At 42.6% G+C, this 14,961-nt stretch overlaps 1 protein-coding gene and 1 pseudogene across 1 annotated transcript in view; one reads left to right on the top strand and one right to left on the bottom strand.

Annotated features, from left to right (window-relative positions):
- KIF4A (kinesin family member 4A) overlaps positions 1 to 14,961 on the top strand; it is a 121,695-nt gene that overhangs the window by 65,089 nt on the left and 41,645 nt on the right. Inside the window, exons 14-15 of the mRNA XM_012475038.2 lie at positions 2,403 to 2,459; positions 3,471 to 3,656. Coding sequence (XP_012330461.2) covers positions 2,403 to 2,459; positions 3,471 to 3,656 — 243 coding nt within the window. The remainder of the gene's footprint in view (positions 1 to 2,402; positions 2,460 to 3,470; positions 3,657 to 14,961) is intronic.
- LOC110567112 (trafficking protein particle complex subunit 2-like protein) lies at positions 10,574 to 10,922 on the bottom strand (annotated as a pseudogene).

The raw sequence follows: 14,961 nt of genomic DNA, 5'->3' as shown, positions 1-14,961 counted from the left end.
TAAGAATGTTTAGTATGTCCCACACTTGGAGAATCACCAGTACTATAATTCATGATGAGAAAGGATGTGAGACTACTGAAGTTTCCTTTAAGTTCTCTTTGAGCCCCACTGGTTGGGAGTTTCTGGGCAGAATAAAGGAAATGCTTTACAAATAGCACTTATTAAGGATCCCTTCAGGCCAGGTACAGTGGCTCACGCCTGTAATCCCAACACTTTAGGAGGCCAAGGCAGGTGGATCCCTGGAGCCCAAGAGCTTGAGATGAGCCCAGGCAATACAGTGAGACCTTGTCCCTACAAAAAATAAAATAAAATTAGACCATCCTACACAACATAGTGAGACCCTGTCTACAAAAAGTTTTAAAATGAGCTGGGTGTGGTGGTGCACACTTGTAGTCCTAGCTACTTGGGAGGCTGAGGTGGGAGGATCACTTGAGCCCGGGAGGCAAAGGTTGCAGTGAGCTGAGATGGTGCCACTGCACTCCAGCCTAGGTGACAGAGCAAGACCGTGTCTCCAAAAAACAAGTGAGAGGAGAGTGGTCTCTTCACTCTTCATATTGAAGGTACTAAAAGTTAAGTTTCAACAACTATGTCATGTTTCATAGGGCTGATGTAGAGACTCCATGTGCTAACCCTAAATTCTTAGCTGTTTAGCTAATAGCTCTTTCGCCTGTGACCTCCTTAATCACATGACTTCCTGGAAATAATTCTTTTTTCCCAGAGCTTTGAAAAATAATCACTTACACAGAAGTGGTAATCCATATCTTACAATGCCAAATAAAGCCTAAATTCCAGTGCTGAGAACAGAGCTTGCTAATATGGTAGCCTATAAACAAATTAGTCCTATTAAGTAGTTTTAGGTTTCCCTTCTAGGTGGCAGTTGTTTGAATGCTCCCCAAAAAAATATGCCAAAGAATTAGTGCTTAAGCTTTTCCTCCTAGTAACCACTACCTGAGTAGCTGCATATGATCTGTTCTTTTTTCCCTTTTTTCTTTTTTTAGATTTAGGGGGGTACAAGGGCAGTTTTGTTACATAGATATATTGGGTATTACTGAAGTATGGGTTTTTACTGTAGCCGTCACCTGAATAGTGTACTTTGTACCCATTAAGTAATTTCTCATCCCTCACCGACCCCCAACCCTCCCACTCTTCCAAGTCTCCAATGTCAGTTATTCCACTATGTCCATGTGTATACATTATTTAGTTCCCACTTATAAGTAAGGACATGCAGTATTTCACTTTCTGAGTTATTTCGCTTAAGATAATGGCCTCTAGTTTTGTTCACATTACTGCAAAAGACATGATTTCACTCTTAGGATTGAGTAGTATTCCATGGTGTGAATACTACTATTCCAGTAGTAGTTCATAGCGCATCAATGGATGATTGGATAAAGAAAATTTGGTATGTGTATACCATACCACATTTTATTTATCCAATCATCCATTGATACACACTTAGATTGATTCCATATCTTTATGATCAGGTCTTATTTACATGAGGGACAGAGGCTGCAATACCTTTATCTAACTTCATGAGTGTATTTTTCTAGGGGTACCCATCTAAGGCATTTATTTCTTTCTGGTTTTTTTCCCCCCCCAAGACAGAGTCTTGCTCTGTCACCCAGGCTGGAGTGCAGTGGCTCAATCTCGGCTCATTGCAACCTTTGCCCCCTGGGTTTAAGCAATTCTCCTGCCTCAGCCTCCAGAGTAGCTGTCATTACAGGTGCTTGCCACCACACCTGGCTAATTTTTTTTTTTTGTATTTTTAGTAGAGATGGGGTTTCACCATGTTGGCCAGGCTGCTCTCAAACTCCTGACCTCGTGACCCACCCACCTTGGCCTTCCAAAGCACTGGGATTACAGGCATGAGCCACCATGCCTGGCCAGGCATTTATTTCTTTATAGAGGAAGATCGTGCTACCTTGACTGACTATAAAATAAAAATAAAAAATAACCATTCTACTTGCTTTTCTGATGCATTGCCATTATTTGATATGTCTGTTCTTAGAATGGTATGCCCCCATAGGAACTGGCTAGGCTTGTACATTAATAGAGGGGTAGATGCATAAAAAGAAATGGTAGAGTCCATAAAATGGGTTAAACTTTGGCCTGTTGGAATGGCTAAATGTTTTACTCTGGCCCAACAGTCTCTGGCAGGGCAGGAGAAGTGTAAGAAATATGTCAGTTGCCACATGACCTTATTTTCTATAAAAACTACACAGTTGTCCTTTATGAAGAAGAAAGACTCTTGAGAGATGGGAAATGAAAACATGTGGCTATTGGGGTTTCTGTGACTATAAAACGGTCTCTGTATACACTTGAAAAAAAATTAAATAACCAATATAAAATCCACTAGTAAGCTTTACTTCGGGCTCTTTCCCTAAACCAAAAATTTGTTACTGCAGGATGAAACTGTTGCTTGCATGGCTGCAGCCATTGACACTGCAGTGGAACAAGAAGCCGTAAGTAATTGGCCCCTTTGCATAGAACCAGGAGCTCTAACTGCCATTTCCTGTAATTTATCAGTCAACTGTAAAAGAGAACCTGGGATTGTTACCATCCTCCATAGAATGCCTGGGAAATCCAGAAATCTTTAGTGTAAATCTCAGCTTCATAAAATCCCTACCTTGGATAGGCTCTGCCTCTAATAGTATAACTGGTAATGGGGGGCAGGACTTCTGAGGGATTAATGTTCCATATTTGCAATCCAGCTTACTGATTTCTTGTAAGAGGCTAGTGTTGTGCATCAACTGTCCAGCAAGTTAAAAATGAAGAGAGTAAAAAATGAAGAGATTATGGCCAAGTCAAAAAAGCACTAGAGGAGAAATGGAAGAGAGTTTTTTCTCAGCATAATTTTCTATGGATGAGATATTAGGGGCTAAAAGAACCAAGGAAAATAATTTCAGTGTTCAGATCACAAGGATAGATAAAATGTATTAGATGTTGACTAAAGGTTAATAAAAGACAGAATGAAAGGCTGGACAATGGGTTGCTTGAGACAGCCTTTTCTCCCTAAAATGAATCTATGTCAGTAGTTTTCACATTCTGAAAGAAGGAAAGTACTAGATCAGGTACTAGAGGTCAGCTGTGTGAGAACAAATGAACCCTTTTCTCCATTTCCACCATTCCTGAAGTGCCATTTCCAGGACCTTCTCTCCTGTTAGAATCCCTTAGAATGAGGTAAACGTAAGAAATGCTGTCCAGATCAGTAAAGGAAAGAGCAAAGAAACTTAGCTGATACTAAGAGAGTCCATTAAACTATATAAGAAATAAGATGCTTGAGAAAGCAAGGAAATAGGCTAGCTTAGTTTATTACATCAGATACTTAAAACAAATGTATATGGAGCCACCGTTGTAAAGAAACAGGGATATTGTTAATGGAGAAGTGCCTGTGAGACTTGATGAAATAGTGCTTAAGGAACTCCATTTGCTTGTTTCTCTTATAAATTATTATCCTGATTTTTTTTTCCCAGCAAATGGAAAGCAGTCCAGAGATGAGCAGGTCTTCTGACGCTTTTACCACTCAGCATGCTCTCCGACAAGCGCAGATGTCTAAGGAGCTGATTGAGTTGAATAAAGCCCTTGCACTGAAAGAGGCCCTGGCTAGGAAGATGACTCAGAACGACAGCCAACTACAGCCCATTCAATTCCAATACCAGGTAAACAATTTTCTAGGGCAGTATTTGTTATGTCTACCACCTTGTAAACTGAGTGGGAAGAAAACAAGCATATCATTTTTGATGATGAAAACACAACAAAATGTGCATAGTATAATGGGAGTGGTACTGTTGGTTTAAAAAGAGAATACATTCGGGATAGGGAACCTGTAATTTTGTTCCATTTAACTTATCTAATGCCTTACCTTATGCTGCAGGTATTTAATAAATAGTTTTTTAACATTATAATAAATGTGGTCCCTACTTATAGAGAAATTATATTCTAAGAACTATGCTTGGATTCTGAGAAAAACACATCTTTTGGTAAATAGTCTTGGTTATAGTATGAATTATGAAGGGACTAGTGGATGTCACATGACTTGACAAATGGCTAAACTTTTTTCTAATAATAGTTCTAAGTGGCCTTTGCCAATTAATAATCAGGTCTTTACTTAAAGGCAAATCCTTGGCTTTCAAGTTACCCACAAGAAATGGCCCTTGCTCCAGACTTATTTTCCCTTGTAGTCCAGTTTCTCACTGTTTGTGATTACAGACAAAGGGATATTAGGATGGGTGGTAGGAGGAAGAGTGAGTTGTTTTTCCATCCAGCTGTATCCTACTACTCCGAAAGTATTATATGCTTATATTGAGGAATAGCTGTAGTACCCATGCTTTCTTTTTCCCCTCATGGCAACTGTTCATATGACATACTTTATTTCCAATCTACAACCATTAAAAACGCTTTATAAGTTTTTAATGAAACAGTTATTCTCGCATCTGTACAGTTATTCTCACATCTGAAATAAGACACAGGGGCAGGGAGAGCTTGTGAATTGGACTGCAGTTGTCCTAACACCCGATTCATCCTGGGAAGGAGCCTTTTGAAGATAGAAGTGGGAAGGAGAGAACAGTGGACAAGAGAGGTAGACAGCCCAAGGATGCCCTTGGTCCCTTCCCTCCCAAGGGCCTTTTCCTGGGGGTTCCCCAGGGCCCATGACTACAGGACCCTCACCAGGAAACCAGACTGAGTGGGAAGTATTGGCAGGGGCTGGGAAGGGGGGCCAGGATGAGGAGGAAAGACAGCTTCTGGCTCTCTTCCCAGCTGCTGGAGGTTTGGAGCTGTTTTTTAGCACCATCTACAAGGTCTCCCTGGGGTTGGAAGGAGGAGGAACTGGGGGTTTAGGATTCTTTCCTTGTGGAGTTAGGTTTCTTTCCATTTGAAGAGGGGCCATCTGGCCTATGGTAAGGTTCCCAAGGGATAAACATCAGTCTTCTGCCTCATGCCTCCCAAGGACTTCCATCCCCTGCCTGGCTGGCACCATCTACACAGCCTTTTGTAAAACCAAGACAAGTGGGAGAGGTGAGCAGAGCTGGAACCAAGCCAGGAACAGGGAAAGAAAAAATGTATGCTTTCTCCAAGCCCTTCAACTTATCTTTCTCTTTCAAGAGGAGAGACTGTAGGGTTGGTTTTTATTGGTGGTGGTTCTCAATCTCAGGAGTTCAGATGAGGCTAGTGTTTTCCACCTGTTCTTGGCCTAGACAGCCCCAGTCCCTCCCCAGGCTACACTAATGGCTGGCCTAGATCAGCAGTTGGCAGATTTTCATGCATGTCAGAATCATCTGGAGGGCTCCTTAAAACCCCAGCTTGTAGGACCCCACTCCATAAGCTCTAATTCAGAGGTTATTAGGTGGGGCCAATAATTGGCACTTCTGTCAAGTTCCCATGTGACATTCCTGCTGCTGGAACGCAATATGAGAACCACTGGCCTAGAATGGTGCCCGCAGTCACATCCTCAACAACCTGGTGCCCCCTGGGCATACTAAGGAACTGGGCCATAGCTGGCAAAGCCCAGCCTTAGGAGTACCACATCACCTGGGAAGCTGCTGGGAATGGTCTTGGGGTGAGCCCCCGGTGCAGAGAAGTAAACTAAGGCACAGAGTTCAGTGGCAGAGCTGAGAGAGGAGCATGATACCAGGGCCCATTAGAGAAAGGATGGGGCTGCAGGACCCTGTAGCAAGTACTCATGCTTTTTTTAAATTATCAGCTCTCATGTATTTTCAGAGTAAAGACAAAAAAAAAGTGTTTCTGCTAATTGATTTTCACCATGTTTTCCCCTAGGTTAGAGGTTGCTTCCAACCTTTTGTTATCATGGTCTTTTTTAACTTTTAAAAAATTTAATTTTTTGTAATCCCAGCACTTTGGGAGGCTGCAGTTGACAGATCATTTGAGTCCACGAGTTTGAGACCAGCCTGAACAACATGACGAAACACTGTCTCTACAAAAAATACAAAAATTAGCCGGGCCTGGTGGTGTGAGCCTATAGTCTCAGCTACTTGGGAGGCTGAGGTGGGAGGATCACTTGAGCACAGGGAAGTCGAGGCTGCAGTGAGCTGAGATCACACCACTGCACTCCAGCCTGAGTGACAGAGTGAGACCATCTCACACACAAAAAAAATCTTTGGCTGGGCATGGTGGCTCACACCTGTAATCCTATCACTTTGGGAGGCCAAGGCAGGCAGATCACTGAGGCCAGGAGTTCGAGACCAGCCTGGCCAACATGGTGAAACCCTCTCTCTACTAAAATTTTAAAAATTAGCTGCATGCCTTTAATCCCAGCTACTTAGAAGGCTGAGGCAGGAGAATTGCTTAAACCCAGAGGTGGAGGTTGCAGTGAGCTAAGATTGTACCACTGCACTCCAGCCTGGGTGACAGAGTGAGACTCTGTCTCAAAAACAAACAAACAAACAAACAAACAAAAACTGAATTTGTAATCTATGTCAAACAAATGCATATATATCATTTTTTAAAGTCAAATACTATAATACTTCAAAAAATCAAAGCAGTCCTCTATTCCTATTTCTTCTGACATTTACCTCCATATTTCTAGATAAGAATTGACAGTATAATTACGTTAAATTTTTTAGATAAATATCTATTGGCCTCCCACAATGGAAGTCAAGAATATAGCTCTCTTACCCCACCACCTGTGCACACTGCCTCACCTTTATCTTTCAAAATGGTTATATCACCCTTTTTGTTTAAATGAATATTTAGTGTTTAAATGTTTCTGATTATGTAAATATGTTTAAAATTGAGCCCTATGGTATGATTCCATTTCCTTTCTTGTATAACTCTTTGTATTTTCTAGAGTTAATATGTCTCATTTTTTCCATTTATTAGTTTTCTATATACCTGTCAATCCAAACTTCTTGACAAAACTATAAAACTCTTCATTGTGGTCAGACATACCAAATAATTTATCAATCCATTTCTTTCCTGAAAACAACCCTTCTGGCATCTTCTGTCCTGGTTTGCTTTCTGTAGGGCTGTTGCCCAGCCACCAATTTGGGACCATCATCCTGGGGATTTGCTTCACTTCTTTCTCATCTCTGTGTTGACACAGATTTCACGTCTTCCTCCTCTTTGGTGTGCCCCTTTGTTTTGGTGGAGTAAAACCCCAATAGCTTTCTGAGAATGCATACATGAAAGGGAAATACCTTAAAGCTTTGCATGTCTGAAAATTGCTTTTTTAAAATTCTTAAATTTGTTGATTGGGTTTATAATTGTATAGAAATTTTTTCTTCAGGATTTTGAAGACCTTGCTCCATTTTCTTCTGTTTCTAGTATTGCTATTGAGAAGTCCATTATGATTTTGGATTATTTGTATTAGACCTATTTTTTTTTACTCTGGAAAATTTCAGGATCTTTTCATTGTCCCCAGGAGTTATTTAATTTCACGATGATGGGCCTTGGTATGGTTTCCTGTTTTTTTTTGTTGCTGTTGTTTTTATAGAGACAGGGTCTTGTTCTGTTGCCCAGGCTGGAGTGCAGTGGTGCCATCACAGCTCACTGCAGCCTCAACTTCCTGGGTGTTAAAAATGTGAGCATTGAATGAAGAGACTCCCCAAACAGGCTTTGTGTGAGCAACATGGCTGTTTATTCACCTGGGTGCAGGTGGGCTGAGGCCGAAAAGGGCATTAGCAAGGGACAGTGGGATAGGAGTTGGTTTTATAGGTTGGGGCAAATCTTTTGGGGAGGGGGCAGGGGTGTTATGGAGTAAAATTAGTTACAGTGGTGGGGGTAGGGGCAAGGAGTATACATTACCATAAGTTCAGTTACAATGGCAGGTGGGGTAAGACATAAGAACAGTTAAGATGGCTGGGTGGGGTGAGGAGTATTTACGTTATTATAATAACAGTTAAGATGGCAGGGTGGGTTGATGTCTGGGGTGAAGCTCCACTGGGTGATCAGGGATAATGGTGAATGCAGGCAGGGGATGGGGTCATCAGCCAAGGCAGGCAGGACTTTAGACTTTCTGGGTCCGGGCTTGCACATGGAGGCCTGACACTGGGCTCAGTTGGTCCTCCTGCCTCAGCTTCCCAAGTCACTGGGACTACAGGCACTTACCACCATGCCTGGCTAATTTTTTATTGTTTGTAGAGATGGGGGGGTCTCACTATGTTGCTGAAGCTGATCTCAAATTCCTGGCCTTTAGTGATCCTCCCAGCCTCTCAATCCCAAAGTGCTGGGATTACAGGCATCACACCCAGCCTTCTTTTCTCATTCATTATGCTTGGTGCTTGACTGGTCCGTTCAATCTAGAAATTTGCACTCTTTTCTGGGCAGTTTTTTTTCCATGTCATTTTTTAAAATAGTGACATTTTCTCTACTTTCTCTGTTTTCTCTTTCTTGCACTTCTCTTAGTCAGATATTGTATCTCTTAGAATTAGTTTCTGCTTTTCTGATCTCTTCTTCTTTTCTATTTCTTTGCCTTTTTATTCTACTCTCTAGGAGATTTCCCTTCATTCTTAGTGAATAATTTCATTTCCCTATTAATTTCCAAGGTCTCCTTTTAATCTTGTAATTGTTCCCTGTTATAGCCTTTTATTCTTTTTGCATGGATACATGGCCCATCTCTAAGAATAGGAATTAAGTTTTATCAAGATATTCTTCTTCTCCCTACCTTGTCTTTGTTGCCTCCAGATTTCCTTTCTCTACCATATTTGTTTTGATGTGTCTGTCACATAGGGATATGTCTTCCTGCATTGTATTTATTATTTTTTTCTTTAACCAGAGAAGGGTATATTTATTTTCTAACTTTTTTTAAAAAGCTGAACGTAAGTAGTCTGGGGCAGGTAGAGCAGCAACAGCACAGGATCCTTCCTGCTTTCTGCTTCCCTGGCCTTAGGGTGTGAATCTTGTCCTCATGCTCTCAAGACAGCTGTCTGAGCACCAGCCATCACATCCACATTCTGGGCAGGAAGAAGGCAAAGGTGAAGGGTACTGCACATGTCAGCCCAGCTCCCTTTACAGGGTCTTTGCTGCAAGTCTCTCCCAACACCATCCACTTGCATGCCACAACTGCCCACCCTGGGCTGTGGGGAAGCGTAGGACGTGGGTTTTGTCTGCCCACTTGTCAGAATTGGGCAGAAGCACTGGGATTCTGTTAGTAGGGAAGAAGGAGAATAGATGCTAGGTTAGCAACTTGCAGTCCCCACCACAGCCAGACCTTAAGCAGGAGTGATCCCCACTAAAAGCTAAAGGTTTCATGCCTGGGGTCCTGCCTTGTCTTAACAAATATGAGGCTCTTGTTAAAGATTTAACCCTATGAGTGTGGCTTGTGGCCTACATGCACCCAAATCAGCTGCCTGGCATGCCTCAACCCACTCCAGGGCTTCAAGTTCACCCTGGGGCAGGGGAGGCCTGGGGCATGTGATTTTCACATACACACACTCCTAGTTAATTTCTTTTTCTTCTGTAATTTATAAAATTAACACTGTGCTTATTGAAAGACATGAAAATCCAAAGGTGTGTAGAGAAAAAGTTCACCTCCCTGTGCCCCACTACTGACTAACCCACATTAATAGCCTTACCTGCTCCCAGGGTACTCTGGGGTCCTGAAAGGTCCTTGAGTATACTAGTACTGGGGGGTGGAGGGACTGACTGGGGAGGGAAGGGGGCTCCTCTGCAGGCCCAGCCTTGGTTGTTCAATGCCGCCGGCACTGACTACAACATGGAGCTAGGAATGTGCCGGGGGCTCAGCCGTGTGAGTGGACCTTGTGGCCTCTGCCACTGCTTTGGGTGGTCATCACGCAGTCACATCATCAAGCAACATGGGGAAGGCAGGCCCGGGCTGCCTGAACTGTTACCTCAGCCCTGATTGACACCTCAGGCCTGGTCATTATCTGAACTTTGGCTGCAGGGCTTCTGGGCAGAAAGGGCAGATCCAATTGCCTTGTCCTAAATATGTGCTTCCGGAGCAGCCTGCCCAGGGATCTGGAGAGCAAGAGCCAAATCCTAACTTACATTCACCAACAGGCAGGAAAGGGTGCCTTGAGTCTGCCATTCCAGTGTTTCGGAAGCAGGCTGCCCTGAGGCTTTCCAAATTTCACAGGGGCTCCTTCTAAGGCCTGGGCTGTGTCCAGATATTGGACCACATTGCAAAGAATGGAGGCTGAGTCCAGAAAGAGGAGGGCCCTCCCCCGTGGGAATGCGCACGTGGGAAGGGCTCCCCCTTTGCCCCTCGATCCTAGGCTGGATCTGGGCTCAGGAGGCTGACCCCTATGGACCAGCCCACCTGTTCAGCCAATGGGCCGCCACAGCAAGGACAGAGGGAGCTATAAAGGCAGCCCATGTGATCACAGGTCCTGTGGGCTCCAGAGCTCTCAGCTCCAGGCACCCCTGCCTCCTAGCTTCAAGCCTATTGGGGGCACAATTCCTGTGGTGTCTGGTTGCTAACCTCTGCCCACACCACTAAATGTCCATAGCTGAACTCTCCTTAGTTAAATCCTCTGCTAACACAAAAGGAGAAAGCCAAATATCATCTCACAAACCTTTATTTGAGGTGCACCAAGCGTGGGGCCTTGCCCCAAATGCCATGGACATGACATTCAGGAAGAGGCAGACATCCCCACAACAATCATGTGCAGAAGCTTCTGTCTGCAATGTCTGGCAGCAGAGTTCTCACTAAGCAGACCTGTATCTTCATAGACGTCACCATGTTATCAAAGACCCTGGACTGGATGCTGTCCCCGGGTTAAAGAAGGAGTTACACATCACATCCATGTAGGAGTTGTACAACTTCCAGAACATGCTACCGAATTCATTGTTGCGAAGAGCTGTGTTGGAGGAATCCACCACCATGACCTTGGAGTTGGTAGGTGAAGTGAGGGCCCTCTGTGTGCCCTCACTTTGGAGAAACGTGGCAACCTTGAATCACAGGAAGTGCCCAAGCTGGGCTGGTTCTGCAGTGACCATGCTAGATTCATGCCTAGATACTTTGTTGGGGCAGTGACTGGTGTTTACTGGAGAAGCAAAGGGCAAACAGCGAGCCTTACCCAATTCAGGCTTCAGGAGCCAAGCCAATCAGACTCTGAGTCTGTGTGTGCACCTGGGACGCCTCACCCTCTTTATGAATCAATGCCTGGTACAGAAAGTTAACTGCAAAACCAGAGACTCTATGAATAAGGTGGATCTCCTCTGTAGAGGCCATGTTGTTTTGTAAAATATTGATTACTGGCAAATGTCACTGTGGACAAGCTACATTACTTCTTTTGGAACGTCTTTGAACTCCATGGTCTCAAGTGATTTGTCTGAAGGGACTGGCCGAGTTTCTAGTGACTTATGAGGCAAGACCTTCTAGTCCTCTGTGGGATAGAGAAGGTTCCCTCTAGTTTACCAGGGGTTTCCCCATTGAGGAGATCTTCTCATCTACCACATCCAGAGATGTGTACACCATGTACTGGAACCTCAGCTCGTTCTCCGTGGGGGTGCTGTGGATGTAGAGAGGGTAATTCTCCTTGGCAATCACCACGATACTCATCACCGTCTTGGGAGGCCCTATGCCAGGTGCCCCACCTATTGTATTTCTAACTCTACAGGGAGGTGCTAGTAAGGAGCTATAGCTGTGTTAAGAGATCTAGTTCTTTTACCCTTGGCATCAAATATGCTTGAGTTGCCAAACCTAAAAGTTAAGAAGAAATCATTTTTTTTGAGATGGAGTCTCACTCTGTCACCCAGGCTGGAGTGCATTGGCGCAGTCTTGGCTCACTGCAGCCTCCACCTCTTGAGTTCAACTGATTCTCCTGCCTCAGCCTCCAAGTAGCTGGGATTACAGGCCTGCACCACCACGCCCAGCTAATTTTTGTATTTTTAGTAGAGATAGGGTTTCACCATGTTGGCCAGACTGGTCTTGAACTCCTGACCACAGGTTATCTGCCTGCCTTGACCTCCCAAAGTACTGGCATTACATTACTGCACATGGCCTGAAATAAATTATTTATGTAATCAATACCTTTTAATCATGTGTGAATCACCACCTTTTTTTCTCTCTAAGAAATAAAGACCGTTTTAAATTCAATCATTTATTCATTTCAAGACAAAATCTCACTCTCTTGCCCAGGCTGCAGTGCGGTGGCATGATCGTAGCTCACTGCAGTCTTGACTTCCTGGGCTCAAGTGATCCTCCCACCTCAGCCTCCTAAGTAGCATGCTATTTTTCCTATCACTGTAAAGAATTGCCATAGAAAATTGGAGGAGGCACAGGTTCTGATTAATGAAGATCACCATGAGTTGTAGTAAACCAGGACTCAAATATTTGAATAATTCCCCCTTGTGGAGTTGGTAAGACAATTAGGGACTAAATGTGGTCTATATAATGAACAGATACTATTTTTCTTTCCTTTTTTTTTTGTTTATTTTATTTATTTTTTTCGTTTGAATAGATACTATTTTTCACCTATCAGATTGGTAGGGGTTTTTAAGTGTAGCAATATCAAATGTAGACAAGGGTGCAAGCAAAGTACTCTCATATATAGCTGGCAAAAGTGGAATAGCCACTTTGGATGACAATTTGGCAGTATCTATAAAAATTGAAAATGTATGCCCTCATGACTCTGTAATTCCCACTTCTCTCTACCCTAGTAAAACCTTGCACATGTGCACAGAAGGCATGTACAAGAATATTTCATTATGACAAAAAAATGAGGCAGACCTATATATGCTGATATAAATAAATCTCCATGACTAATTAAGTAAAAAAAGGCAAGTTACAGAATAACATATATATATATATAATTCTATGTTTAACACATTTTAATTGTTATAAACACACACATGTATGTGTGTGTATGTACTATATATTTACTTATATTAATTACATATTCTAGAAATGGATATTATGTGATATGTAATATATAATACGTTTATTTAATATATAATCATGCACCAAATAATGACATTTCAGTCAACAACAGACTATGGATATGATGTTGGTCCCGTAAGATTATAATACTCTATTTTTACTGTACCATTTTTATGTTTCGATACAAAATATTTAACCATTATGTTATAATCACCCACAGTATTCAGTACAGTCGCATGATACACAGTTCTACAGTATAAGTGCACGCTATCATGTTCACACAATGATGAAATTGCTTAACAATGCATTTCTCAGAACATATTCCTGTTATTAAGTTACATATGACTGTGTATGTAAATGTCTAGATATGTAATATTTGAGTATGTAAATGTCTAGAAAAAATGTCTGGAAGATCTGCATCAAACTGATAACAGTGCTTACTTCTGGAGGGGGACTGGAATTTTGGCAGGGGTGAGACAGTCAAGGGGACTTGACCTTTATATTTATTATCTAGATTTTTTATATAAATATATTTATATGTTACTTCTATAAGCAAAAATATACAGTATAGTTTTCTATATTATAAATATAGATAATATCAAATATATTTTTCTATATTATAAATATAGAATATATTTATCATATAAAGAATATATGAATATACACATACATACATACATACATACATACACACCCATGTTATTAGTGATTTTAAATATGGAGGGTAGGCCGGGCACGGTAGCTCATGCCTGTAATCCCAATATTTTGGGAGACCGAGGCAGGTGGATCACTTAAGCTCAGGAGTTTGAGAGCAGCCTGGCCAACATGGTGAAACCTCATCTCTACTAAAAATACAAAAATTAGCCAGGCGTGGTGGCGGATGCCTATAATCCCAGCTACTTGGGAGACTGATGCATGAGAATCTTTTGAACCCAGGAGACAGAGGTTGCAGTGAGCCGAGATCACACCACTGCACTCCAGCCTGGGTGACAGAGTGAGACTCTGTCTCAAAAAAAAAAAAAAAAGGTAACTATAAAGATTGATTTTCACTGGTTATACTGAAGTAACTGAGTACATTCTTGGAAAACAGTTCTAACCTATTTAGAAAGCTTCTCTGATAATGTAGCCCCACCTAATCTGCCTCTGCTTCTTTGTGTCAATCTAATGCTGGTAGGGCCTGCATATAATCTTCTTGGCTGCCAACTAATCCAGTCAGTTTTCTCTAATCTTTTTTGGTTATGAGAATAGGATGGAATTTGTTTATTGGATTTTCCACTGTCAAGCTTCAGTTTCTAGACTCCGTTTTCTAAATGCATGTAGAACTGCAGTTGTTAGTGAGTAGCTAAGTTTGAAAGCTCTGGATATAAGAATCTTTGTGCAGCTCTTTACAAAGTGTCTACCTTTTTATCTTATTTGATCTTCCCAATGACCCTGTGAGATAGGTGTTATTGTTAATTATTGACATAGATAGGGAAACCTTTGGGAGTCTCCAAGAGCTCCCCTAGATCTAATGATTCACTAGGAGGATTCACAGGACTTAGCATATAGTCATACTCACAGTTGAGACTTATGGGGCCAGGTGATGTGGCTTATACCTATAATCCTAGCACTTTAAGGAGGCCAAGGTGGGAGGATTGCTTGAGCCCAAGAGTTCAAGACCAGCCTGGGCAACATGGTGAAACCCCATCACTACAAAAAAATACAAAAATTAGCCAAGGTGGCAGCACACGCCTGTAGTCCTAGCTACTCAGGAGGCTAAGGTGGGAGGATCACTTGAGCCCGGGAGGTAGAAGCTGCAGTGAACCATGATCATGCCACTGCACTCACCACTGGGTGAGAGTGAGACTGTTTCAAAAGAAAGAAAGAGACAGAGAAGGAAGGGGAGGGAGAGAGAAAGGAGGAGGGAGAAAAGGGAGGGAGGGAAGGGAAAGGGAAAGGAAAGGGCAGGGAGGAGGGGGAGGAGAGGGAGAAGGAGAGGAGAGGAGAAGGAAAATAAATAAGCAAATGAAGGGCAAGATGTGGTGGCTCATACCTGTAATCCTAGCACTTTGAGAGGCAGAGGCAGGAGGCAGGAGGATCACTTGAGCCCAGGAGTTCAAGACCAGCCTGGGCAACATAGTGAAACCTTGTCTCTACTTAAATACATATATATATATGCTGGGCAT

This window comes from Aotus nancymaae, unplaced genomic scaffold (genome assembly GCF_030222135.1).
Source record: "Aotus nancymaae isolate 86718 unplaced genomic scaffold, 86718_ANA_hifiasm-v0.15.2.pri h1tg000081l, whole genome shotgun sequence".
Taxonomy (NCBI): domain Eukaryota; kingdom Metazoa; phylum Chordata; class Mammalia; order Primates; family Aotidae; genus Aotus; species Aotus nancymaae.
The sequence above is the reverse complement of the archived record's forward strand: the minus strand, read 5'-3'. Positions and strand labels throughout refer to the sequence as shown.